Source organism: Perca fluviatilis, chromosome 24 (genome assembly GCF_010015445.1).
Source record: "Perca fluviatilis chromosome 24, GENO_Pfluv_1.0, whole genome shotgun sequence".
NCBI classification, from domain to species: Eukaryota; Metazoa; Chordata; class Actinopteri; order Perciformes; family Percidae; genus Perca; species Perca fluviatilis.
This window is the reverse complement of record NC_053135.1, coordinates 1,800,123-1,827,542: the sequence shown is the minus strand read 5'-3', so window position 1 is coordinate 1,827,542 and position 27,420 is coordinate 1,800,123. Positions and strand designations below refer to the sequence as shown.

At 39.0% G+C, this 27,420-nt stretch overlaps 1 protein-coding gene and 2 long non-coding RNA genes across 3 annotated transcripts; 2 read left to right on the top strand and 1 right to left on the bottom strand.

The window, feature by feature from the left end:
- Nucleotides 1–1,563: 1,563 nt before the first annotated feature.
- LOC120554030 lies at nt 1,564–21,382 on the top strand. The gene is made up of 3 exons (XR_005638281.1): nt 1,564–1,653; nt 3,382–3,384; nt 21,362–21,382. It is a non-coding gene; the product is annotated as an uncharacterized LOC120554030 (long non-coding RNA).
- On the top strand, nt 7,017–8,299 carry LOC120554029. The gene is made up of 3 exons (XR_005638280.1): nt 7,017–7,116; nt 7,241–7,409; nt 8,242–8,299. It is a non-coding gene; the product is annotated as an uncharacterized LOC120554029 (long non-coding RNA).
- On the bottom strand, nt 16,841–18,398 carry LOC120554028 (7-alpha-hydroxycholest-4-en-3-one 12-alpha-hydroxylase-like). The gene is given in 2 exon segments (XM_039792600.1): nt 16,841–18,102; nt 18,105–18,398. Coding segments are annotated over 2 exon segments (1,521 nt in total). The 5' UTR covers nt 18,379–18,398; the 3' UTR covers nt 16,841–16,855.
- Nucleotides 21,383–27,420: the final 6,038 nt, after the last annotated feature.

Here is a 27,420-nt window from a genome sequence, read left to right as displayed (position 1 = left end):
GTATGTGTGTGTGTGTGTGTGTGTGTGTATCTGTGTATGTGTGTGTGTGTGTGTGTGTGTGTATCTGTGTATGTGTGTGTGTGTGTGTATGTGTGTGTGTGTATCTGTGTATGTGTGTCTGTGTGTGTATCTGTGTATGTGTGTGTGTCTGTGTGTGTGTGTGTGGTGTGTCTTTGTATGTGTGTGTGTGTGTGTGTGTGTGTGTGTGTGTGTGTGTGTGTGTCTTATTAACCTTTTAGAAAGACGTTCAGATATGTAAACTGATCTTTTCTAATCTGCAACAGCTCTGTGTAACGAGTGTCTCCAGTTTGAGTCGACATGGCAGGACGTGACTGCAGACAACAACATTTGTTAGTAAAAACTCTGAAACCAAATCAGCTCGTCCCAACATGAGACATCCAGCAGCAGCAGCAGCAGACAGAGCCGGGGTGACCTTTGACCTTTCAGCTGGTGGTGACTATCATGAGGCAAAAACAACATGAAAACAAGTCACGTCTATTTTTTCCGCTCATATGACAGCCAAATATGTGAAAGAACCTAGAAAAATGTAGAAAAAATGACAAAAACGTTTAAAAAAAAGTGAAATAAAAGTTAAAAATTGGGGCTCAAAACTTTAAAAAGTGTGTGTTTGTGTGTATGTTTCTGTGTGTGTGTGTGGAGAGTGTGTGTCTGTGTATGTGCGTGTGTCTGTGTGTGAGAGTGTGTGTCTGTGTGAGTGTCTGTGTCTGTGTGCGTCTGTGTCTTGTCTGTGTCTTGTCTGTGTGTGTGTGTGTGTGTGTGTGTCTCTGAGAGTGTGTGTGTCTGTGTGTGTGTGTGTGTGTGTGTGTGTGTGTGTCTGTGTGTGTGTGTGTGTGTGTGTGTGTTTATCTTGTCTGTTGTGTGTGTGTGTGTGTGTCCTGTGTCTGTGTTCTGTCTGTGTGTGTGTGTGTGTGTGTGTGTGTGTGTGTGTGTGTGTGTATCTTGTCTGTGTGTGTGTGTCTGTGTCCTGTGTCTGTGTCTTGTCTGTGTGTGTCGTTTGTGTGTGTGTGTCTGTGTCCTGTGTCTTGTGTGTGTGTCTTGTCTGTGTGTGTGTGTGTGTGTGTGAAGTATCAAAAACGTTAAAATAAGGGTCAAAACATTTAAAATATAGCAACAAAAATGTCAAAGAAACGACAAAAACGACAGAATAAGGGCCAACCAAACGTCAACAGCTGGTTTTATTAGTTTGATTCTTCTGATTCTGATTTAATTTGAGGCATATGTGTAAAATGATGCTTAAAGACAAAAGAAAAGTTTCATTAACTTCAAATCAACGTAGAGGTCATTTAAGAAGAAACTCAGAGGGGATACATGTGGATGCTTTTCTTCATAACATCCAGTTCAAGTCTCTCTGTTTGATCAGCAGGAGACAAAGTAATGAAACGGCGCCATCTTTGTTCCAAATACTGGAACTACATGTAGGTGCTGCAGCTGCAGGAGAGAAGCAAATACACAAATTTTCAAATATGAAAACTAGTAATGTGCACCTATAGCCCAGCTCTGAGATGGTGTTTAGGAGTGGTTGGTATTTAACTACTTTGGTGTAGAAAGACTCCTCCATGCTGGAATCAAAGCTGCAGCCTACCTCCAAAATATGCACCTCCCTGGACTCCTCATTGATAATAACTACATCTGGTGTATTGGCCACCAGGTGTAAGAGAGTGCTAGGATTACTTCTGCAGAACATGGATGGTTTTACCTGAGAATGTTTATACATTCTTACTGAGAGAGGGAAATGGTGTGATATGTCTTTCACTATAGTGAAGAGATGTGTTAAAAATGACACAACATGTGTAGTCCCTGAACACACTCACCACATGTGTTAAAATTCTACACACGTTGTGTCATTTTTAACACATCTCTTTTTGCAGTGTACAGTCCAGGGTTTATTAATTCATTAAAATTAATTCATGTATCATTCAGGTGAATAATTTTAATATGCACATTTAAGGTGGTTACTTCCTCAACAAAAGAAGCAAAAGTGGGAAGAGTAAATGATGCCTAGGCTACATGTGTGCTGACTCAGATATAATTAGAAACATCGATCCAAAGGAGAATAAATAGATGAAAGCAATACAGAATGCCTGAGAGCCTTACTGCAAAATATTCCATTATGTTTTTTATATTTGGATTGTAATCTCTGTTTCCCTTTAGATAAAGATATTTCCAGCATAAATTGATTCAGAAAAAGGTAAAAAAAAAAAAAAAAAATTTAAAAAAAGGGCATAAAAATTCACCAGAATTCAGGAAATTAAGTATTTAATGCTCAAAATTTTCAGGGGATGGACCCCCAGACCCCCCCATCATAAGTCACCATGCACACAAATCTGGAAACAAAACACTGGCCTTTGGGTACAGTTTCCTACATCCATTTTAAATCTCTGTTTTAAGAAATCATTAGTGGGATAAATCCTATTCATAATTTTAAATTGCATTTCTTTCACCTTTGGCGAGACAGGAAATTTTAAGTATTTACATCTAATTTTTTTTATTGTCTCCTTACCGAAGTCTTTGAGAATACACTGCAAAAAGAGATGACACAACTCTTGTGTTAAAAATGACACAACGTGTGTAGAATTTTAACACATGTGGTGAGTGTGTTCAGGGACTACACATGTTGTGTCATTTTTAACACATCTCTTTCTGCAGTGATAGGAGGTCTACTATTCTGTCATGACGTGCTATGTACATTCCTTTGTAGGCATGGCAACCATTTAGGATGTGAGACAGAGTTTCGGTGATATGTTCTGAGGTGTGATGCAAGCAACGAGGGGCCTGAGTTGTGGGAAACCAGATAGAGAGGTTGAGTCTGGTAGGGAGAACTTGTAATCTGGCTTTTACTGTGAATGTGAGGATGTCCTCATTGAGTGCAGAGTTCTTGAGGAATGAGTGATCAGCAGAGTGATCAGCAGAGTGATCAGCAGAGGGAAGACATGCAAGTTTCCCCTGAAGTCTCAGTCCGGTCCAGTGTTGATGTTGTTGATGTTGGTGTAAATCCATCAGAGTTCGCGGGGCACCTGCAGATGTTAGCAGGTGGCTGTGACCACCATATGTGGCTGTTGCCTTGACGGCAGTGTGAGGGTCAGTTATAATGTCCTCTGAGACCATCACAGTCCCAGAGTCAGACCGCACCCACTCCAGTGACACTCCTGTTCTGATACAGAGGTCATTCAGATCTGGCCAGTCAGACCAGACCCCAAAACCAGCAGAGTGGGTATCAAGCTTTCCACTGTTTTTTCTTTTGAATCCTAGGAAGTGGGGATCCGACTCCCTGGCTAACGGGACCTTGCGTCTTCTTAGGTCCAGGAACAGGGAGGATCGAGATCGAGCCAGCTCCCGAACATCTTTATCGTCACTGGTCAGCATGTTCAGAAGATGGGAAATCCGCATGCTGGTGTAGATCCAGTCTATGTTTGGTCCTCCCAGCCCCCCTCCCCACTGGGGGTGGAAGATAATGTCACGGGTGCTGTGTGTGTTGAGTCCAAACCATTTTCGCACTAAGCTCACTATTTTATTATTCATTTCATTCAGAACTTTCTGCTGGATGTGAGTGTTGGAGAACTCGGCCAAGATGGTGTTTACTTGCTGTTGTGGTTTCAGTTTTTTGTTCTGCATTTTGCCTTGTGTTTTGTGCCATTTCTGTTGCTTCTTCGTTGTTTTCTGTATGTTTCCTGTTTTTGTTGTTCTTCTCCCTTGTGTTTAATGTTGTTTTTGGTCAAGTTCATGTTTCCCCGTTTGTGTTCTGTTTCCTGTTTTATTTTGATAGTCTGCTTTCTGTCTTGTCATGTCTAGCTTCTCTTTTGGTGTTTTCCCGCCTTTGTTGATTGTCCTGCCCTGCCCTGATGTGTTTCACCTGTTGTATCACCTGTCCCTCGTTTGTTAATTACCTCATGTATTTAGCCTCTGTGTTCCCTTTGTCTTTTGTCAGATCGTCTTGTGTCCTTCCCCATGTCTGATGTTTGCCGGTTCATGTGTTCTGTTTGCTCCTGCCGTCTGTGTTTGCTTTTGTGTGTTTTCCAGCCCTTGTGCTGCCGTTTTTTGTTATTATTAAATACCTCAGTTTTGACCGCCTTCTGCCTACCTGCCTCTTCTCTGCGTTTGGGCCCTATTTCCCTGCTCCCACGTCACACTTGCTCCTTCCATTCTCCTGCAATATTGATTTTATGTCCAAGGTAGCTGTATGTCTCATGAAGAGAATATACACATATGGGTTTTGATGCTATTGTGAACTCAGGGCATTTATCAGGTTTTGAATGACACCATCGATTCCCTCCACTCCTCCTCTCGTACAGAACAGCACATTTTGTCTCCCTAATCTCCAGACCTGACCAGTCCAGAAAGGAATCTGTCCTGGTGAGCATGTTTGTAATTATGCTCTCATCTCTGGAGGCTATCTGGACATCATCAGCATAGCCCTGTACTGGGTTGGGGGAGATGGCATGAGGTGGGGCACATTGACACATCCACTTTATCCATTGGTTAATGGCAATTATAAAATGAACTGCGCTCCATGGACAGCCAGTCTTAATGCCTATTTGAAGTGGTGTTGGGTGAGTAAGCTGTTTTCCACAGATTACTTCAATAAAGGAGTCTCTGTACACATCTTTCACTATGTCGATGAACAGTTGAGGTAGTTGTATTTCCTCTAGTGATCTGATCATGACATTGTGCGGTAGAGTCCCAAATGCATCTCTAAAGTCTAAAAAGACTAAGTGCAGTCTGCAGGACTCATGCTTAAAGTCATCAATTCCTGTTTTTAGGCAAAACACATGTTCGTTCATACCTTGCCTGTTGATATATGCCTTTTGCTTGGTGGATAAGATGTCAGCCTCCACCAGCCAAGGGAGGACTCTGGCCAGTATGCATTTCATAAATACCTTGTAGATGGTTGGGAGGAGGGATATATCCCTCCATGTTGATGGATCTTCAGGAATGTTGTCTTTTTTTGGAATACGGTGTACTAAAGCTCCTTTCCAGGAATCTGGTACTCTCTTATTTTCAAGACAGACATTAAAGATTGTTGTTAAAATCTGACATGACTGTGTGGATTTAAGGGTCTCATATGTCACGCCATCCTTGCCACTGGCTTTGTTGTTGGGAAGGCCATTTAAAACAGTCTGTACCTCTTCATATGTAAAGTGGGTTGCTACAGGGAAAAACGTTGGATTAGGTGGCGGCACGTTCAGGTACCAGGGTGGGGGTGGGAGATATTCGTTACGCCTTTGATTTAGGCATTTTTTATCGTAGTAAGTCTCTATGATTTTAATGTCATCAGGGCAGGGTGGAGGATCAAGATATTCACTATTCATACATACATACATACACACACACACACACATACATATATATATATATACACACACATACATATATATATACACACACACACACACACACACACAGAGACACACACATACACACATATACACACACATACACAATGAAATACCCCCCCTACTCCCACACTGTGTTTTGAAACATCTTTTATAATGTGATTTATCTGCTTTGTCTGTTCTCAGCTTTTGGTTTTGGGATGAAGGAGTTTATAGGAATACCAGCTACCAGTACTACCAATACTACCAATACTACCAGTACTACCAGTACTACCAGCAAACATGAAGTAAGTCAAGTTTATTTAAATAGCCTTTCACAGATATAACAATCACAAGAATACAAATGACAAAACAGAGATCCATAAAATCTGACCGTTGTCTTTCTTAAAGCCTGTTTCTTTTTTAAGTGTCTGTATGTGTGTGTGTGTGTGTGTGTGTGTGTCTCTTTGGTTGTGTGTGTGTGTGTGTGTGTGTGTGTCTCTTTGGTTGTGTGCAGGCTTCAAAATTAATTTTTTCGTCTACCAGCCAAATGGCTAAAGAATGTTTAAATATTACCAGCCACTCAATAGATTACCATTGGGTTTTTTGGCTGGTGAGTGAAGCAAATCTACCAGCCACTTGCATATTTCACTAGCATTTGGCTGATAAACGGTGCTAATTTTGAACCCTGGTTGTGTGTGTGTATATATACTGTATCTGTGTGTGTATGTGTCTGTGTGTGTGTGTATGTGTCTGTGTGTGTGTGTATGTGTCTGTGTGTGTGTCTGTGTGTATATATACTGTATCTGTGTGTGTGTGTGTGTGTGTGTGTGTGTGTGTGTGTGTGTGTGTGTGTGTGTGTGTTACATCATTGTAATAGTCAAAACTGAAGATGGGGCAGCTTTAAAGGACAGAAAAAGTGACATTTCAATGAAAAAAATGAAAAGAACAGGTGATAGGGTGAAAAGACAAAGAGAAAGACAACATCACATGAAAGCAAAATGTGTTTTAAGAAAGAATTTAACAGAAGAATCCACAGGATTATTATTTTATTATTATTATTGCAAAAACAACAATAGCCAGAAATAAGGTGACACACAAAACTTGACGTGATGCATTTATAATATCATAATATAATAATAGATTTTTATGCTTATTTTTACCTCTTTTATGATGCTTTTTTCTGCGCTTTGATGCTTTTTCTTACTGTGTGACTGTGTGCTATATATTTGTTGATATTCTGCACATACTCTATGTATAAATATGAAGAAAACACTGCACACATTACACAAATCTACACAATCTCCGTTTTTTGTTCAACTTTTTAAAATAAAAAATCTTTAAATCACTATAATATAATATATGTTATATCATAATATATAATTTATAAAATATATATTTTATTTGTGACAACCTTTTATAAATGCCGTTTTTTATTATATTTTATAAAAAATAAAAACAAAAATATATATTTTTTTAATTGTATATTATTAAATAAAACGGTACTTTATTTTATTTTAAATTTTAAATAAGTTACATAATCAATTATATGATTATTGTTAAAATATTTTTAATACATAACATTAAATATTGGTGGTATGTTAAGCTCAATAAATAAATAAATACATTTTATGGAATATAAGGAATTTCGTGACATCACATCCTGTTAATGTTCGCCGAGATAGGAGAAAAATAGGAGGTATCACTCTTGTCTGTTTCCCGGGTTCATCAGTCCGTGAGCTGTAATGAAAAAGCCGCATTTGTACAACATATACCTACATTTGATGTAAGTTTAAATATATATCGTATAACATAAACAGTATTCGTTCGTATAGTTATTTTGTAAGTGTCATTTGTGGCTATATTTCACGCGATCACCTAATCCGTCGCCTTGGTAACGGCTATGCTAGCTGTTCCTCGCTCCATTTTTCAGCTCCAGAGTGACTCCTCGTCTCGCGAATACACGATCTTTGGTTGGAGTCCGTGTGTATAAGGTGGGGCAGAGTGTCTCCCGGTCAACTTGTAAAAGTTGAGTGTGTGTCTGATTTCTTAACGATCTGCTTAAAAACACGTTAGCAGGTGAGTTACGTGACCTTTTCTGCGTTGTTTAAGCTAGCTTGATGTTGTCTACGTTACGTTTTAAGGTCTCTGAATTCGCCCCAAGGGAGCGAAAGCTTTATCTATCGCTGTTTTCACTGGCTAGCTATCAGTGTGGTGAGTGACAACACGAGCGGCCAATAGGAACCGCCATAGAGGAGTTCTACCCAATCAGAGACAGGCAGAAGGCGGGCACTTTAGAAAGCGTCTGTTTAGTGTCTTGTAGAAACTCGTTGAGAGCTGTCAGCTAGTTATTACAGAGAGGAAGCTGTGTGGACAGGATGAATTATAGTTCCTCTTTTACTGCAGACACGCATATTGTTCATTTATTTCTTATTTGTTTTTACAGCTGAGGTTATTCAAAGTGCCTCACTATCATTCATCTAGTCCTGACAGTTCAAACCTGACGTATTTTGACTACTGCCCTTATGTTAGTGTCCTTGCAGTCTGCACATTTGAAGCAAGCTGGAAAGGTCACTAAGAAGTGGCTTGTTCCTGATTATACCCGCAGTGCATTTACAGTGTTCTCTTTATCAGAAGGGCCTTTATCTAAACACTCATGGCTAAAAGTAATTTTTTTGCCTGTGTTAATACTAGTTGTGGAAAAGTATCTTATAATTAACTGAAAATTTGTGCTTAATACCACACATTTCTCATGCTCCACTCATAAGTAAAAAGTTCCCATTTAAAAAATTTATAGTAGTAGTGAAGTGGGGGACAGCAAATGTACTTTAAAGTCATTATACAGAATATAATTAACCTTAATCTTTCTGCAAATAATAACCTTGGGTCAATTCATTCCCAGTTTTCATAGGCCTGCTTCAGAGTGCTCTAAGAGTTTGGTTAGTATATGTTTTTATTATAAGTATTTTCCAGGTTTTCAGGCTGAAGTTTTGGAATATTCTTCCCAGTTCTTTTGATTTATTCATTTATGGATACCTCGTGCATATAAGTACTGAAATGTATATATTGTAGTGTTTTGTACATATTTTCTGTGAAGCTCTAGCCTACCTGGCTTCTCACTCCCCTGTCTCTCCCTCCTCCTCTCTTGCCTCTGTCTCCTTCTCTCTCTCTTGCCTTGCCCTCCTTCTCTCCTGGCCTGTCCCCTCCCTGTCTCTCCCTCCTCTGCCTGTCTCTAAAAGCTTGTTATAAACTCCTTATATTTGTAATATCATTCACTAAAGCTTGTTATAAGCTCTTTATATTCTGTTATATATTCACTAAAGCTGTTCACTCTTATATTCTGTAATATTCACAAAGCTTATTTAAGCTCCATATTCTTAATATCTCACTAAGTTTGTTTAAGCTCTATATCCGTAATATCACTTAAAGTTTTCCTCAGAATACTACACATTACAAACTTAATCAACAATTAAGTTTTATATCTTTTAATTTCTCATAAGTGCTTGTTATCAACTACACTGTAATTCATTCACTATAGCTGTTATTAATTATATGTCTATCACTCACCAAGCTGTTTATGAAACTCTTTATATCTGTATTATCCCTCACCAAAAGCTGTTACAAACCCTAACGTAATATCACTCACTATAGCTTGTTATATGCCTTATATTCTTTAATATGCTCACATTAAAGCTTGTTAAAACCCTATATTCTTGTAATATCATCACTATAGTCTTGTTAGTAAGCTCTTATATTCTTGTATCATTCACTAAAGCTTCATTATAAACTCTTTTATATTCTGTAATACTTCACTAAAGTTTGTTAAAACCTTATATTCCTTAATATCATCTTCACTAAAGCTTGTTATAACCTTATATTCTGTAAATTCACCTAAAGCTTGTTATAAACTCTTATATTCTACCACATTCAAAGCAAAACCCACTCAAAGCTTGTTATAAACTCTTATATTCTGTAATATTCACTAAAGCTTGTTATAAACTCTATACAAACAAAAAGCAAAACCTTATATTCTTTAATATCGCTCACTAAAGCTTTGTTATAAGCCCTTATATCTGTAATATTCACTAAAGCTTGCTATAAACTCTTTATATTCTCTTTTTAATATGCTCACTAAAAGCTTGTTATAAGCTCTTATATTCTGTAATATTCACTCAAAGCTTGTTATAAACTCTTTTATATTCTTTAATATGTTCACTAAAGCTTGTTATAAACTCTATATTCTGCACATCGCTCACTAAAGCTTGTTATAAGCTCTTATATTCTTTTAATATGTCTCACTATAGCTTTATAAACTCTTTATATTCTTTTAATATCAAGCTTCACTAAAGCTTGTTATAAACTCTTATATTCTGTAATATCATTCACTATAGCTTTGTTATAAGCTCCTTATATTCTGTAATATCATTCACTAAAGCTTGTTATAAACCTCTATATCTTTAATTACGCTCACTATAGCTCTGTTATAAACTCTTATATTCTGTAATATCATTCACTATAGCTTGTTATAAGCTCTTATATCTGTAATATCATTCACTAAAGCTTGTTATAAGCTCTTTATATTCTGTAATATCATTCACTAAAGCTTGTTATAAGCTCCCATTCTCTTAATATCGTCACTAAAGCTTGTTAAAGCCTTATATCTGTAATATTCACTAAAGCTTGTTATGCTCAGATTGTAATATGCTCACTAAAGCTTGTTATAAACTTATATTCTGTAATATCATTCACTTATAGCTTGTTATAAGCTTTTATATTCTTTTTAATATCGTCTTCACTAAAGCTGTTATAAACTCTTATATCTGTAATATCATTCACTATAGCTTGTTATAAGCTCTTATATTCTAAACACACAAAGCGAGCAAAAAGCCACACAAAGCAGAGCAAAACAACAAAAGTTTAATATCTCACTCAAAGCTTGTTATAAGCTCTCATATTCAATATGCTACTCTCTAAAGCTTGTTATAAGCCTCGTATCTGTAATATCGCTCACTAAAGCTTGTTATAAGCCTTATATTCGTGTAATATCATTCACTTAAAGCTTGTTATAAGCTCTAATATCTGTAATATCATTCACCGCTAAATAAAGCTCTTATATTTGTAATATCTACTCACAAAAGCTTGTTGATAAGCTCTTATATTCTGTAATATCATTCACTAAAGCTTGTTATAAACTCTATACTTTAATCATCTTCACTAAAGCTTGTTATAAACTCTACATTCTGTAATATCATTCACGAAAGCTTGTTATAAACCCTCATATTCTGTAATATTCTACTCAAAGCTTGTTGCAATCTCTTTATATTCTGTAATATCATTCACTAAAGCTGTGCTCTTTCTCGGGGGGGGGGGGGTGGGGGGGGGGTGTGTGTGTGTGTGTGTGTGTGTGTGTGTGTGTGTGTGTGTGTGTGTGTGTGTGTGTGTGTGTGTGTGTGTGTGTGTGTATGTGAGAGTGTGTGAGAAAGGGCTGTGTGTGTTGTTGTGGAAGTTCTTTGCAGCAGGAGTGAAGTTTTGAAAATGTATTTAAAGTGGAAACAAATAAGATAGGAAGACTAAACCAAGTTAGGGTTTTTGTTATATATTTTATTAAAAAATATATTTTGCAAATATAGTAAGAACATAACATTTCACAAAAGACACAACAGCCGGTGGAACGGGTTTATTAAAATGAGTGAACAGGAACATATATGCAACTTCAGAGTGATAGCACACACACACTTGGCTTATTATGAAGCTACAATTTATACAGGCAATCTGATACACATGAAGATAACCAGGAAATACACACGTATACATCTCACACACCTCCCCTCCCTGTAAGACTTTTCACCCCCCTAGAGCTAGTTTTGAGGGTGACCTTGTACCTTTTATCTGTTAGACAGACATTATGTTCCAGACTTTGTGATTCTCACCTTAAATCCGAGTCAGCATCTCCATGTGGGATGAGATGAACTCTTCAGCACTGTAAGAGAAACCAACGCACAAATTAAACATAAGAATATAAGGAATCATGCTTTACGCGGTAATTTTGCATTACAGTGTCTGTGTGTGTGTGTGTGTGTAGTGATGTGTGTTGTGTGTGTGTGTGTGTGTGTGTGTGTGTGTGTGTGCTGTGTGTGAGTATATGTATGTGTCAAAATAAAAAAGGTCAAAAAAGTGTTAATTTTGACCCAGAAGACAACACAGGGTTAACAGTGTGTGTGTGTGTGTGGTGTGTGTGTGTGTGTGTGTGTGTGTGTGTGGAAATGTGTGTCTGTTGTGTGTGTGTGTGTGTGTGTGTGTGTGTGTATGTGAGAATGTGTGTGTCTGTTGTGTGTGGTGTGTGTGTGTGTGTGTGTGTGTTATGTGGTGTGTTGTGTGTGTGTGTGTGTTGTGTGTGTGTGTGTGTGTGTCTGTGTGTATATATTGTGTGTGGTGTGTGTGGGTATGTGTGTGTGTGGGTGTGTGTGGGAGGTGTGGAGAATGTGGTGCCCTGTCGTGTGTGTCTCTGTGTGTGTGTGTGTGTGTGTGTGTGTCGGGGGGGGTGTGTGTGGGGTGTGGTGGTGTGTGTGTGTGGGGTGGCGTCAAAAGGGACAAAATGTAGAAAATGTGTCAAAATAAAAAGGAGAAAAGGGTTAATTTTAAAAGGAATATGTGTGTGTGTGTGTGTGTGTGTGTGTGTGGGTGTGTGTGTGTGTGTTGTGTGTATGTGTGTGTGTGTGTCCTGTGTGGAGTGTGCATGTGTGTGGATGTGTGAGTGTGTGTGTGGTGTGTGTGTGTATATGTGTCAAAAATAAAAACAATGTCCAAAAAGTGTTAATTTTGATCCAGAAGACAAACACAGGGTTAACAGTGTGTGTGTGTGTGTGTGTGTGTGTGTGTGTGTGTGTGTGTGTATGTTTATGTGTGTGTGTGTGTGTGTGTGTGTATCTGCGCTATGTGTGTGTCTCGTGTGTATATGCTGTGGACAAAATATTGAAAAAGTGACAAAAAAGGAAAAAAATGTGGAGAAAATGTGTCAAAAATTAAAAACAATCCCCTAAAAGTGTTAATTTTGACCCTGAAGACAACATTACGGGTTAACCCATTGACCAAAAGGAGTTTCGGAGAATCCGAACCTTTTCCAGCATAAATCGCCCAGTAAGCTGTTCCCACGCTTAGTATATGTAGCAGCGGACGCCAGGAAGTGATTATTAACACACTCACCCACTGCATTCTGGTACGGCCAAGATGGCGCGCTTAACGGCAAACATTTCCATCAGGGATGCACTGTAAGACCTTTTAATCTGAAAAAGATAAATACATAACCGCTCAGTTGTGGATTTTCAGGCTGGACTACAAAACTGGAAGCTGGAAGGACTACAATCGCACTCCACCTCGTGTTAGCTTCATGCAAATCACTCACAAACGATGCTAACTTGAAGTGACGCTGCTATCGGACGGAGAGCATGATTTAAGGATCCTCGCTTTGATTCATTGTACAAAGACGCTGTAGTTCCAGGTTGGATGAAGAAATCATCAAAATGGCAACTTCTGCTTCTAAACATAGAAAAAGGTAAGAAGTCTCACACGTGCTTTTTTATCGAAATGTTTCATGGCCAATGCATTCATCTGGTAGCTAGTTGGCCATGTTTTAGGTTTAAATATATTGGATGTGTGGCCCTGCTAATGGTTTATCTGTGTGAACTCATACCTTGAACCAATCCTCCTTTATTCTGATGCCCTTTTTCTTTATCTATAAACTTACCCACCTCTCTTAAAGATACTTTCAAATCAGATGAAAACATTTTAATTATACTAACAGTGGACTGAAACATGTCTTATTTTAGATCTTAGAAGACCCTTTGCTTTTTATTAATAAGGGAAAAACTTCCACCAATTAACCCCTGACAAAGCACACCTGTGAAGGTAAAACCATTTCAGGTGACTACCCCTCATGAACTAATTGAGAGAACAACCAAGGGTTTGCAGAGTTATCAAAAAGCAAAGGGTGGCTACTTTGAAGAATCTAAAATATAAGACATGTTTTCAGTTATTTCACACTTTTTTGTTATACATAATTCCATATGTGTTTATCTGACGGTTTTGATGCCTTCAGTGAGAATCTACAATGTAAATAGTCATGAAAATAAAAAGGAAAAACGCATTGAATGAGAAGGTGGTCCAAACTTTTGGCCTGTAACTGTATGTCATGGAAGTGAATGGAGCGATTGTTAGAAAATGTTTACTCTCCTCCTCATCACTTTGCAGAAGCTTTAGGTGCCTTTTTCCCGACGCTTTTGCCACTTCTTCCTACGAAAATTTTGGGGCCTTTTCTTGGCAGTTTTTCCCAATGTTTTTGTTACTTTTTCTCTAAAAATCCTGTCCCTTATTTCCTTTGATGGCTAAGTTATTTTTGGGGTGCTTCGTGTGGACCAAACTGTAAGTGAGAAGACTATATGAGACACTGCAATAATCCAGTAAAATATCCTTGACTTTTTCGATGAAATAAAAGCATGGGAATAAACTAAACATGTCTGCCCCTTGGTGTGATTCTTAAGTTTCCAGTGTGGCCTTCTGGGAAATTGAGTTTGATTAACCTCTGCTTTAGAACATTGTAAACTGAGCCCTGCTTCATGTCACTTTGTTCTCCAAGCTGATAACTGCTTTTACAATCACAGAGGTCAAGCCATGACCTTTAGCATCCCAATAAACCACAGTAGAGCTACTGACCTGTGACGTAAACATATCCCAAAATCTAAAACAACACTCTTCACAGTCAGCCTAATAGAAGTCAACGTGGACTAAACTGTGGATCACTTTTCACTGATCTGACACAAGATGCATTCAATGACATCTTTGAAATATGTGAACTGTTTTTCTTACTCAAACTAAATCACCAATGTGTTATTTTGTGTCAACATACTCCATTGTAAAACTGTTAAATGTAATGCGCTCAAAACATATCACAAAATTACGTAAGTTACGTCAGCAATTGGCCAAATGCTGCTATATGTATGGTACGCCTTACAAAAAAAACACTTATGCAAAACTGCATAGTCAGCAGTGGAATGATAGTGAGATATCAGCAACGACTAGGTATGTTGTTTAAATGTGGTGATAGCTAAAACACAGTGCAGTCATGTGTTATTGAGTAATTATATTTTAAAACAATAAAGCTTGTGGACCACAGTAAAATATAATCCTTTTGTTATTTCGTCAAATGAAGGCTTTATTATTTATATACAGGTTGAAAAAATACCAAAAACTCACAAGCATTTTAGGCAAGGCTAGGCAAGGCAGCTTTATTTCTAGAGCACATTTCAGCAATAGGGCAATCAAAGTGCTTTACATAAAACATGAATGAGCAGTTAGGAAACGATTACAAACAATTACAAAACATTAAAAGAAAAGAATAAAATTGACAGTGCAAATATATAAGATGTATATATATAAGAATTTATATGTATAAGAATAAGAGCAAGAGGGATAAAATATGCGAATAAAGAGCAGTTAAAACAGTTAAACAGATAGATAAACAGAGAACATAGAGTTCGGCAACTCAGAGCCGTTGTTCCCCGTAGTTACAGAAGCTTATTTTTAATATACTGTTTTTAATTTTCAATTTTCAATGCAGTCTTCACCGCAAGGCTCAAGTTAATGTCGGCAACAAATGTCAACTGAACGGTCTTCAGACCGCTCTCTAATTATTTATTCTTAATTTAATAGTTTCTCGGGCTATTTCTGTTCAATTGTAATTGTTTTGGTCTTCAGACCCTTTGGTTATTACACTAACTTTGTTGACAGTCCTCACCTGTCTCTTCTGTAATCTATTGTCATGCCCGTAATAAAGAAATAATGTTCCCCATAGTTACAGAAGCTTATTTTTAGTATACTGTTTTTTTATTTTAGTATAATCATGTTAATTAACAAGCCATCAGTATAGCTAACAGGTGCGCACACCTCCCATACCTAACGCTGGCTCTCTTAAGGTTACACAAACAGAGAAGCATTTCTGTTGAACTAATTATTAACTTACATCATGATGACAAAGCAATGGCATCTCAGCTTTTTCTACTTCTTTTTAGTTTCTCATCCATATATAGACATTTACATTAGGTAACAAGTAATGTTTAACTAGTCCCAACACTCAAAATGTTAGAATATTAGAAAACACTTTAAAGTGCAACACCTGCTAGAAATTATATCATACTGGAAAAAAAAGCTTTGCAAAGAAGCATCCATAATATTCACAATATTCTATTAAACCGACATAATTTGTTTATACAAAGATTACTGAATTATGGTTGATTAGAATGAACTGCTCTCTGATTAGTGAGCTATATTCATAATAACATGTTCAAAATATAAACCATAGTAGTGGATTTGTGCATAGTACAACTGGAGGGAAATTGATTGTAGTTCTTATTTAGAATATGGTTGACAATATAGTTATACACAAAAATATTAAACTACCCATATTATGTTATTTTGTGTCTCTGGTGCTTCCACACACATACAAACTTTGAAAAATTACATCCATGGTGTTCTGAGTGAGATATGGTTTCTGAATGTGTCCTGCCTTCAGTCTCCTGGTGAGCTGGTCAAAATCGGCACGACTTGTGACGTCACAAGCCAAAACGTTAGCATTCTTATGCATGTTCTTATGTTTAGAAGAAGTCTCCCAGCTAATCCTGCCCTGTAACTGACTGAAGTTGGAGAAACAGCCTTTCTTTTACTGTCTATGGAGCTAGCTGACATCTGATCTACGATCTGAGCTACTGAGCATGTGCAAGTGCAATCAAAGATAGTACAGAAGAAGAAGAAGAAGAGATGTCTCACTCTGTAGCTAAAACAGAGACCTGAACACAGGGTGAAAAGAGGAGCTGCAGCAATATGCAGTTCAACTAAAATATGGTGTTTTTTGAAAATTAAACCATGTAAACCTATTCTGGTACAACCTTAAAATACAATTATGAACCTGAAATTGAGCAGAATATGGGCGCTTTAAAACACAAGTTTTGAAGCCACATTCATAATGTGCTTATCACATCACTGGTATGGAGATGAAAACAATACTTCGTTGTGGAATCTCATGTTTCCTACATAATTGTCAAATGTGCAGAGATGATCAAAATCAGAAAACACTTTGTCAGAAAACGATGGATTAGTTTAATACAGGAGTCTTCAACATTTTTTAAGCCAGGGACCCCTTAACCGAAAGAGAGACGGAGCAGGGACCCCTTTTTGCATATGAATATTAAGATATTAAAAATTATCTGGCATGATTTTACAAATCATGTTTTTAATGTTAAACATACATGTGAACCCTTAAGGACTAACTATATCTGTGGATAGCTATAGTGGCTATACCTTACCTATAGGCCAGTAAGCCTATCATCAGTGGGGTTCTATATTTGCTGTTGATTCATGTTAAGACTTTTAATTTTTGATGAAAACTTTAAAAATTAACAATAATTTGGAGGCCCTACCCTGCAGTGACTCTGAGGACCCCCTAGGGTCCGGGACCCCTGTTGAAGATCTCTGGTTTAATATTTGAGTCTGTATCGGAACCGAATGTCTCTGTCAGGTTGCATCGTTCCAAAGCCAAATCGACTGACGTCCATCTCTGGTATCTTCTCGTCAGGATTCTTCAGCTCAAACTCAAAATAAATCAACATGAGGAAAACAAACTGCTTCAGCTCATTGGTGGCAAAGAAACGCCCAGGGCACATGGAGACCCCAGCCCCCCAGGGCATGTTGTAAAACTTCACCTTCTTCCCTTGTTTGTAAAAACGTGTTTTCCTGCTCCTGTCTAGGTTGAGAAAGCGATCATATTTGAATGAATGTGGGTCAGGGTGGATGTTTGGGTCAACTTGAACTGCACTGTAAGGAAAGACTGCCATTCTGTCACCCTTGCGGATGAAGTATTCGCGCCCATCAGCCATCTTGAGGGTCATATCCTGAATCACTGCTCTGATGAGGACGGGTGCAGTAGTGAGTCGGAGGACCTCTTCCACAACACTGTCCAGGACTGGTGTTTTCATCAGCATTTCACGGGTCAGGTTGATTAAAGGGCCACCACCTCGGACTTCTTGCCCAAATTCCTTCAAAACCTTATTTACCTCTTCCTTTACTGCTGCCATGGCTTCTGAGTTTTTCATAAGGAAGAGGAGCAGCCAGAATGAAGAAGGCCCCGTGTTGCTCATAGAGGCCCAAAGAAGCACAAACATGTACCGGTCTATCATTGATTCCTTTACACCTATCTCCGCTTTGCCTCGCTGGATGTCCCACACCCAGCGACTGATGTTGTCCTTGGTCTTCATCTTCTGAATTGACAGAGCGTTCCAGAAGAGTCCCAGGAGCCTCTGTAAGCTTCGACCTTCCCTTGGTGGCAGGACCCCATAAGCAAACCTGGGAAAGAGTTGGTCATATTTACGAAACTCGTGAAATAAGGCTTCTGATTCAGCTCTGTCTTTCTCCTCACTTCCTTCTGACTTGTGTGGCTCGTTGCCATATAGAGATAAGTAGCCGGCCCTGAAAACAATATTGTAGCAGTACATAAACAGTCCATCCTCCGTCCAGGTTCTTTGGTCTGCCGGTGAGCCAATGTTGTGCAACATCAGCTTCTGCAAATTACTCATCATGGATTGTGTCATTGGCTCCAGGCCATCCCCCTGCAGATGCTTCTTGCTGTACATATCGAGAATGGTGTGTTCGTTCTCTATAGCAGTGTAACCAAACACTCTGCGCACCAGCTGCACAGCAAACTTCCCGGAAGTCCATTTTCTCGATTCTCCTTAACAAATGATCCAAGCGATAGAGGGTCCTGAAGGAATGTAAAGTAATACCCTCCCAGCTGTACTGTGAACACATCACCGTGTTTTTGCTTCATCCTCTCTAGGAACTTAAATGTGTTGCTGCGAAACTCTAAGACATGACCCAGCCAGGGAATGAGCCCCTTATCCAAAGGGGGTTCTCCTGGTCGCCGCTGTCGAAACACCCCGAGAAGGTACAGCCCTCCAATCAGAGCGGCAAGAAAGCCCAGAAGAATCGGCAGCAGCAGTCCCATGGCTGGTTTCTCTGTCAGCCACACAGGGTTTTAGAGTTCCAGTTCACATCCGGCTTAATATACAGACTTTCGCTCCTCCCCTTTGCTTGGGGATCAGTTTTGAGTTTAACCCGCACCTGTCAACATTTGGTTTTTCAAAATCTGGGAGATTTGTGCAGGGCATGTGGCATGACCGGGTGTTGTTTACTGTTCAGTGTAGCCTACTGTAAGTCTGTGCTACCAACATTGCCATCTTGAGTTCAGCTTGCTTCACGTTTCTGCCTCTGTCTGTTCTTTCATGATGAAGGATGAAACTCTCGCGGTGCCCTTTTACAGTACAGGCCAAAAGTTTGACACACCTTCATCGATTCAATTGTTTTTTTTATTTTCATGACTATTTACATAGATTCTCACTGAAGGCATCAAAACTATGAATGAACACATATGGAATTATGTACTTAAAAAAAGTTAGATAATAACTGAAAACATGTCTTATATTTTAGATTCTTCAAAGTAGCCACCCTTTGCTTTTTGATAACTCTGCAAACCCTTGGTGTTCTCTCAATGAGCTTCATGAGGTAGTCAACTGAAATGGTTTTACCTTCACAGGTGTGCTTTGTCAGGGTTCATTAGTGGAAGTTTTTCCCTTATTAATAAAAAAGCAAAGGGTGGCTACTTTGAAGAATCTAAAATATAAGACATGTTTTCAGTTATTTCACACTTTTTTGTTAAGTACATAATTCCATATGTGTTCATTCATAGTTTTGATGCCTTCAGTGAGAATCTACAATGTAAATAGTCATGAAAATAAAAAGGAAACTCATTGTATGTGCCTCTTCTGTGTGATGGTGCCGCTGTGTTTTAATGTGCTGGGTAATGTCATTTTCCTCGCTGTGCGCTACATTAAAATCAATGCGACACACCTTACAAAAAACGTGGAGGTTTATCGATATGACTATAGGTAAGATGCGTGTAAATTGTTGCGCCCAACACTGTTGAAATGTACAGCTATATTTACATTTATTTGCGGGAACACCACCTTCACCTGACATCTTTATCGGCTCGCTTTCGGGTCTGAACTTTCCGCAAAGCTTGCGCAGAGATCAACTGGGCAACTGGGTTAGAGGTTGCCAGGTTGAGGGTTAGAGGTTGCCAGGTTGAGGGTTAGAGGTTGCCAGGTTGAGGGTTATAGGTTGCCAGGTTGAGGGTTATAGGTTGCCAGGTTGAGGTGACAAACGGATTGAAAAGTGTATATGTGTGTGTATTGTGTGAATAGGATGCGTTTCATACAAGATCTGGCAACTGGTCAACATTAGACATTAGAGGTCTGATTATTTATCAGGGGCGGATCTACCGGGGCAAATGCCACCCTAAAAGAAAGCCTTGCCACCCCTGCTGCCACCCCAGTTGGCAGCAACGAATTAAAAGTTACAGCCAGATTGACCATTTACAAGCGTGAATCTCCGATGTCCGACTGCAGTCAGTCAAAAACTGTCTGCTTCCCCTCTCACACATCTGCCACTCATCACCTGGGTCTTACCTTAATGCCTGTCCTGTGATGAAGACCCTTACATCATACTTCTATCTCCTGTTAAGTGAGATCACATTGAATGATCGCCTCAAATGCAGGACACTGATTGCATGAGATGAAGTGTGTCTGTATGAGTTTGTAAATGGCGCCAAAAACGTGAGTATTGGCAGCTATGGTTTAACCCTTATGTTGACTTTGGGTCAAATTGACCCATTTTAGTTTTATATCAGAAAATATGTAAGCTGAAAATGTGTAGAAGAAAAATTTAACAATTTAAAAACGTTGGAAAAAGCAAAAACTAACACAGTGACGGGAAGACAACACAAATGTTAAGCATGAAACTGTGAGAGGAGAGGAGAACAAGCAATGAGACAATACTGTCACTGTGTAACATCAACCCACCAAGCGTGCAGGTTTTTTAAATGAAACATAATCAAATCATAGGTATTTTATAAACAATAGTATGTCCAAAACCTAATTTAGCTGTAGCAGAAGCTGTTGACACAGTAAAGATACGCGTACACCAGACATACTGATAAGTAATACATTCTGCTTATGATTCACAAATCTTAAAATACAGTTTGAGTATAGAGGTAAGCATAATGTGAAACTTTTCTGACACACTCAATGTGACATGCAACTGTATTGAAATGACAAAAGGTCATTCCTTCTGCACTTGTTTTGTGCTTAAAGCTGGGAAGTGCTGTCCTGAATTGTGTTCACTTAACTCCACCTTGAAAAGCCATTATTATAATAAGAAATCAATGAACACCTAGGTCATAGCTGCCAACACCCCATTTTTTAGCCCTATCTCCCAGACCTCCCCCGGTTTGTTATTTCTCCCGGAAAACTCCACGTAATTTGCAGCATGGCCCAAACCCTTTTATGAATAATCAGACCAAGAGGACCTATCTTTGTTTAATGTTGACCAGTTGCCCACCACTGGTTGTGAATGATTGGTGCTCCTGGGCACTGGCCCAAGTGCCCTCATGGATAATCCAAGCCTGCCTACAACAGAGCGTTATTTATATAAGATACACATTACCATCTGTATTGAGTTAAACAGCTTTCTAATGTTAGGCTAAAGGTGTAGATTTAGATTGTGATTTATAAGCAGAACAGACAATAAGTGATATTGGAAGTAAAAGTATCCATTGTTGAAGGCTGCACTGTATGAAGGAAATTATTCTAAATCCGAAAAAAAACATTTCTTGGACTATGAAATTTGATAGAGGAACCTATTACCTCCAAGACAAGAGAAGGCCCTGACAGCAAAGGGCAGAATAAGTTAAAAAAAAACAGGACATTTGGTACCATCAGGTCCAACCAGGCTGAGATGGAACATCCTGAGTGTGTGTTCAGACTTAACTTCAGTCAAGTTTTAACTTTTTTAACTTATGCACACACATAAACACACTTACACACACACACACACACACAAATACAGACACACACATTAACACACAAATACAGACACAGACACACACACACACACAAATACAGACACACACACACACACACACACTCACAGACACACACACTCACACACAAATACAGATACAGACACACACACACACACAATACACACACACACATACACACACTTACACAGACACATACACACATTACACACACACAAACAACTTACACACACACACACACACACACACACACACAAAACAAACACACACACAGACACACACAACACACACAATATAGACACACACACACACACACTCACAGACACACACACACACAAATACAGATACAGACCACACACACACACCACACACAATACAGATACAGACACACACACACACACACTCACACACACACACACACACACACACACACACACACACACACACACACACACACACACACATACACACAACACAAAAACACACACACACACACACACATACGCAATAAACACAACGTGACACAAATACACACACAACACACACAGACAGACACACACACACACACAACACACACAGACACACACATACACACACAACACACACATACAACACACAAATACACACAACACACACAACACACACACACACACACAGACACACACACATACACACACACACATACAACACACGCATACCACACAACACACACAGACACACACATACACAACACACAGACACACAGACAGACACACACGACACACAAATACACACACACACATACAACACACAGACACACACATACACACCAACACACACACACATACATACACACACACACAAACCCAGACACAGCACATACACACAAACACACACACACACACACACACACATCACACACACACTTATTATTATTAATTATTAAAGGATTTTGAGGTCAAACTTTTAATTTCCTGCATTCTGATACGTTTGTCTGCACCCATTTATGGTGGAAAACATCTTTATTTATGAAGATAAACATTAATTCAGGAGGCAGTTGGCAATTCAAAATATTAAAATATAATGGAATATACAGTTTTTACAATCACTTTAATTTCAGAACCTTGATGTAATTTTTCAAAACTCTAGACAGAAAACTCCAAACCAATGATCAAATGGCCTTTTTCAATTGCTTGGATACATACACATAAACCTAAGATCATTTGTTCATTTAACAAAGATCAGCTGTTCAATATGACACAACTTAACATCAAAGTACTACTACTTCAAAAAGCATTTCACACATTACATTTCAGATGGTTGTCTATTCATTCCATTACAATCATCTATCTATCAATCCATACAACTACTCAAAATGATAAGTAACTGTTGCATTACTCTTAATGCATAATTGTATGGAAACAGACAAACAATATTCCATGTTTAGATCATGAAAGTTTCAAGATAACGAGATTCATTGTCACCAATAGTGTGGAGCATGAACCAATCAGAATACAGTATCTATGGATGTAATATTTCATCATCATTCTTTACTGTAATGTATTACTGTTTATCAGACACTGTTTCTATGGTCCCATGTACAATCTTTTAGACTATTTACAGTATTGACAATACTGCACTATATGCATGCAGGTATATATATATATATATATATATATTTATATATATATATATATATATACAGTGCCTTGCGAAGAATTCGGCCCCCTTGAACGTTTTGACCTTTTGCCACATTTCAGGCCTCAAACATAAAGATATAAAACTGTAATTTTTGTGAAGAATCAACAACAAGTGGGTCCCAATTATGAAGTGGAACGAAATTCATTGGCTATTTCAAACTTTTTAACAAATAAAAAACTGAAAAAGTGGGCGCAAAATTATTCAGCCCCTTTACTTTCAGTGCAGCAAACTCTCTCCAGAAGTTCAGTGAGGATCTCTGAATGATCCAATGTTGACCTAAATGACTAATGATGATAAATAGAATCCAGCTGTGTGTAATCAAGTCTCCGCATAAATGCACCTGCCCTGTGATAGTCTCAGAGGTCCGTGTAAAGCGCAGAGCATCATGAAGAACAAGGAACACACCAGGCAGGTCCGAGATACTGTTGTGGAGAAGTTTAAAGCCGGATTTGGATACAAAAGATTTCCCAAGTTTTAAACATCCCAAGGAGCACGTTGCAGCGATAATATTGAAATGGAAGGAGTATCAGACCACTGCAACTTACGAAGACCCGGCCGTCCCTCTAAACTTTCGCGCTCATACAATGAGAAGAGTGATCAGAGATGCAGCCAAGAGGCCCATGATCACTCTGGATGAACTGCAGAGATCTACAGCTGAGGCGGAAGACTCTGTCCATAGGACAACAATCAGTCGTATACTGCACAAATCTGGCCTTTATGGAAGAGTGGCAAGAAGAAAGCCATTTCTTAAAGATATCCATTAAAGTATCGTTTAAAGTTTGCCAAAAGCCACCTGGGAGACACACCAAACATGTGGAAGAAGGTGCTCTGGTCAGATGAAACCAAAATCGAACTTTTGGCCACAATGCAAAAACGTTATGTTTGGCGTAAAAGCAACACAGCTCATCACCCTGAACACACCATCCCCACTGTCAAACATGGTGGTGGCAGCATCATGGTTTGGGCCTGCTTTTCTTCAGCAGGGACAGGGAAGATGGTTAAAATTGATGGGAAGATGGATGGAGCCAAATACAGGACCATTCTGGAAGAAAACCTGATGGAGTCTGCGCAAAAGACCTGAGACTGGGACGGAGATTTGTCTTCCAACAAGACAATGATCCAAAACATAAAGCAAAATCTACAATGGAATGGTTCACAAATAAAACTATCCAGGTGTTAGAATGGCCAAGTCAAAGTCCAGACCTGAATCCAATCAGGAATCTGTGGAAAGAACTGAAAACTGCTGTTCACAAACGCTCTCCATCCAACCTCACTGAGCTCGAGCTGTTTTGCAAGGAGGAATGGGCAAAAATGTCAGTCACTCCGATGTGCAAAACTGATAGAGACATACCCCAGCCGACTTACAGCTGTAATCGCAGAAAAGGTGGCGCCACAAAGTATTAACTTAAGGGGCTGAATAATTTTGCACGCCCAATATTTCAGTTTTTTATTTGTTTAAAAGGTTTGAAATATCCAATAAATTTTGTTCCACTTCATGATTGTGTCCCACTTGTTGTTGATTCTTCACAAAAAATTACAGTTTTATATCTTTATGTTTGAGGCCTGAAATGTAAGGCGCAAGGTCGAAAAGTTCAAGGGGCCGAATACTTTCGCAAGGCACTGTAAATAACGCTCTGTTGGTGGCAGGCAGGCTTGATTATCCATGAGGGCACTTGGGCGGCCGGCCCAGGAGCACCAATCATTCACAACCAGTGGTGGGCAACTGGTCAACATTAAACAAAGATAGGCCCTCTTGGTCTGATTATTCATAAAGGAGTTTGGGCCATGCTGCAAATTGCTTGCGAGTTTTCCCGGAGAAATAACAAACCGGGAGAGGTCTGGGAGATAGGGCTAAAAAATGGGAGTGTTGGCAGCTATGACCTAGGTGTTCATTGATTTCTTATTATAATAATGGCTTTTCAGAGTGGAGTTAAATGAACACAATTCAGGACAGCACTTCCCAGCTTTAAGCACAAAACAAGTGCAGAAGGAATGACCTTTTGTCATTTCAATACAGTTGCATGTCACATTGAGTGTGTCAGAAAAGTTTCACATTATGCTTACCTCTATACTCAAATTGCCATTCCACTCAGCAATGTTTCCTCTATCGTTTGACCGAGCTGAACTGTATTTTAAGATTTGTGAATCATAAGCAGAATGTATTACTTATTCAGTATGTCTGGTGTACCGTATCTTTACTGTGTCAACAGCTTCTGCTACAAAAAATAGGTTTTCGGACATACTATTGTTTATAAAATACCTATGATTTGATTATGTTTCATTTAAAAAATCTGCACGCTTGGGTCGGTTGATGTTACACAGTGACAGTATTGTCTCATTGCTTGTTCTCCTCTCCTCTCACAGTTTCATGCTTAACATTTGTGTTGTCTTCCCGTCACTGTGTTAGTTTTTGCTTTTTCCAACGTTTTAAATTGTTAAATTTTTCTTCTACACATTTTCAGCGCTTACATATTTTTCTGATATAAAACTAAAATGGGTCAATTTGACCCGAATTCAACATAAGGGTTAAACCACAGCTGCCAATACTCCCGTTTTTTACCGGTTCCTCCCGTGTTTTTAGCCCTCTCTCACGGACCTCTCCCGGTTTGTTATTTCTCCCGGAAAACTCCCGTAATTTGCAGCATGGCCCAAACTCCTTTATAAATAACAGGGGCGGATCTAGAAAAATATTTATGGGGTGGCGAGAGGGGGGCAGGAATTTTTGAGGGGTGGCAACATATGGCAGATATATATATACTGAATTTAATCACAGTTATCACAGTGTGATGAGAAATTGTATGTACACACTACAAAAGGACACAGGCTGCCATTTACACACTCATACAGACACACTTCATCTCATGCAATCAATGTCCTGCATTTGAGGCGATCATTCAATGTGATCTCACTTAACAGGAGATAGAAGTCTGATAGAAGTATATTAGGAATCAGTGACCATACAATGTGATCTCACTTAACAGGAGATAGAAGTATGATAGAAGTATATTAGGAATAAGTGACCATACAATGTGATCTCACTTAACAGGAGATAGAAGTATGATGTAAGGGTCTTCATCACAGGACAGGCATTAAGGTAAGACCCAGGTGATGAGTGGCACATGTGTGAGAGGGGAAGCAAACAGTTTTTGACTGACTGCAGTCGGACATCGGAGATTCACGCTTGTAAATTGTCAATCTGGCTGTAACTTTTAATTCGTTGCGCGAACTGGGGTGGCAGCAGGGGGGTAAGGCTTCTTTTAGGGTGGCATTTGCCCCGGTAGATCCGCCCCTGATAAATAATCAGACCAATATTTTTGTCTAATGTTGACCAGTTGCCAGATCTTGTATGAAACGCATCCTATTTACACAATACACACACATATACACTTTTCAATCCGTTTGTCACCTCAACCTGGCAACTTATAACCCTCAACCTGGAAACCTCTAACCCTCAACCTGGCAACCTCTAACCCTCAACCTGGCAACCTCTAACCCTCAACCTGGCAACCTCTAACCCAGTTGCCCAGTTGATCTCTGCCGCATTGCGGAAAGTTCAGACCAAAGCGAGTCGATAAAGATGTCAGGTGAAGGCGGTGTAACCGCAAAATAAATGTAAATATAGCTGTACATTTCAACAGTGTTGGGGCGCAACAATTTACCGCATCTTACCTATAGTCATCAAAACTATGAATGAACACATATGGAATTATGTACTTAACAAAAAGTGTGAAATAACTGAAACATGTCTTATATTTTAGATTCTTCAAAGTAGCCACCCTTTGCTTTTTTGATAACTCTGCAAACCCTTGGTGTTCTCTCAATGAGCTTCATGAGGTAGTCACCTGAAATGGTTTTACCTTCACAGGTGTGCTTTGTCAGGGTTCATTAGTGGAAGTTTTTTCCCTTATTAATAAAAAGCAAAGGGTGGCTACTTTGGAAGAATCTAAAATATAAGACATGTTTTCGTTATATTCAACACTGTAAGTACATAATTACATATGTATTCATTCATAGTTTTGATGCCCTCGTAAGAATCTACAATGTAAATAGTCATGAAAATAAAAGAGCGCGCATTGAATGAGAAGGTGTGTCCAAACTTTTGGCCTGTACGGGCGCAAAGGGCACCCGGCGGGGATTTCATCCTTCATCATGAAAGAACAGACAGAGGCAGAAAACGTGAAGCAAGCTGAACTCAAGATGGCAATGTTGGTAGCACAGACTTACAGTAGGCTACACTGAACAGTAACACTCCGGTCATGCCACGTACCCGCACAAAACCAAATGTTGGCAGGTACGGGTTAAACTCAAAACTTAGCAGCTTGAGGAATGCTGAAACTGATCCCCCAAGCAAAGGGAGGAGCGAAAGTCTGTATATTAAGCACGATGTGAACTGGAACTCTAAAACCCTGTGGTGCTGACGAGAAACCAGCC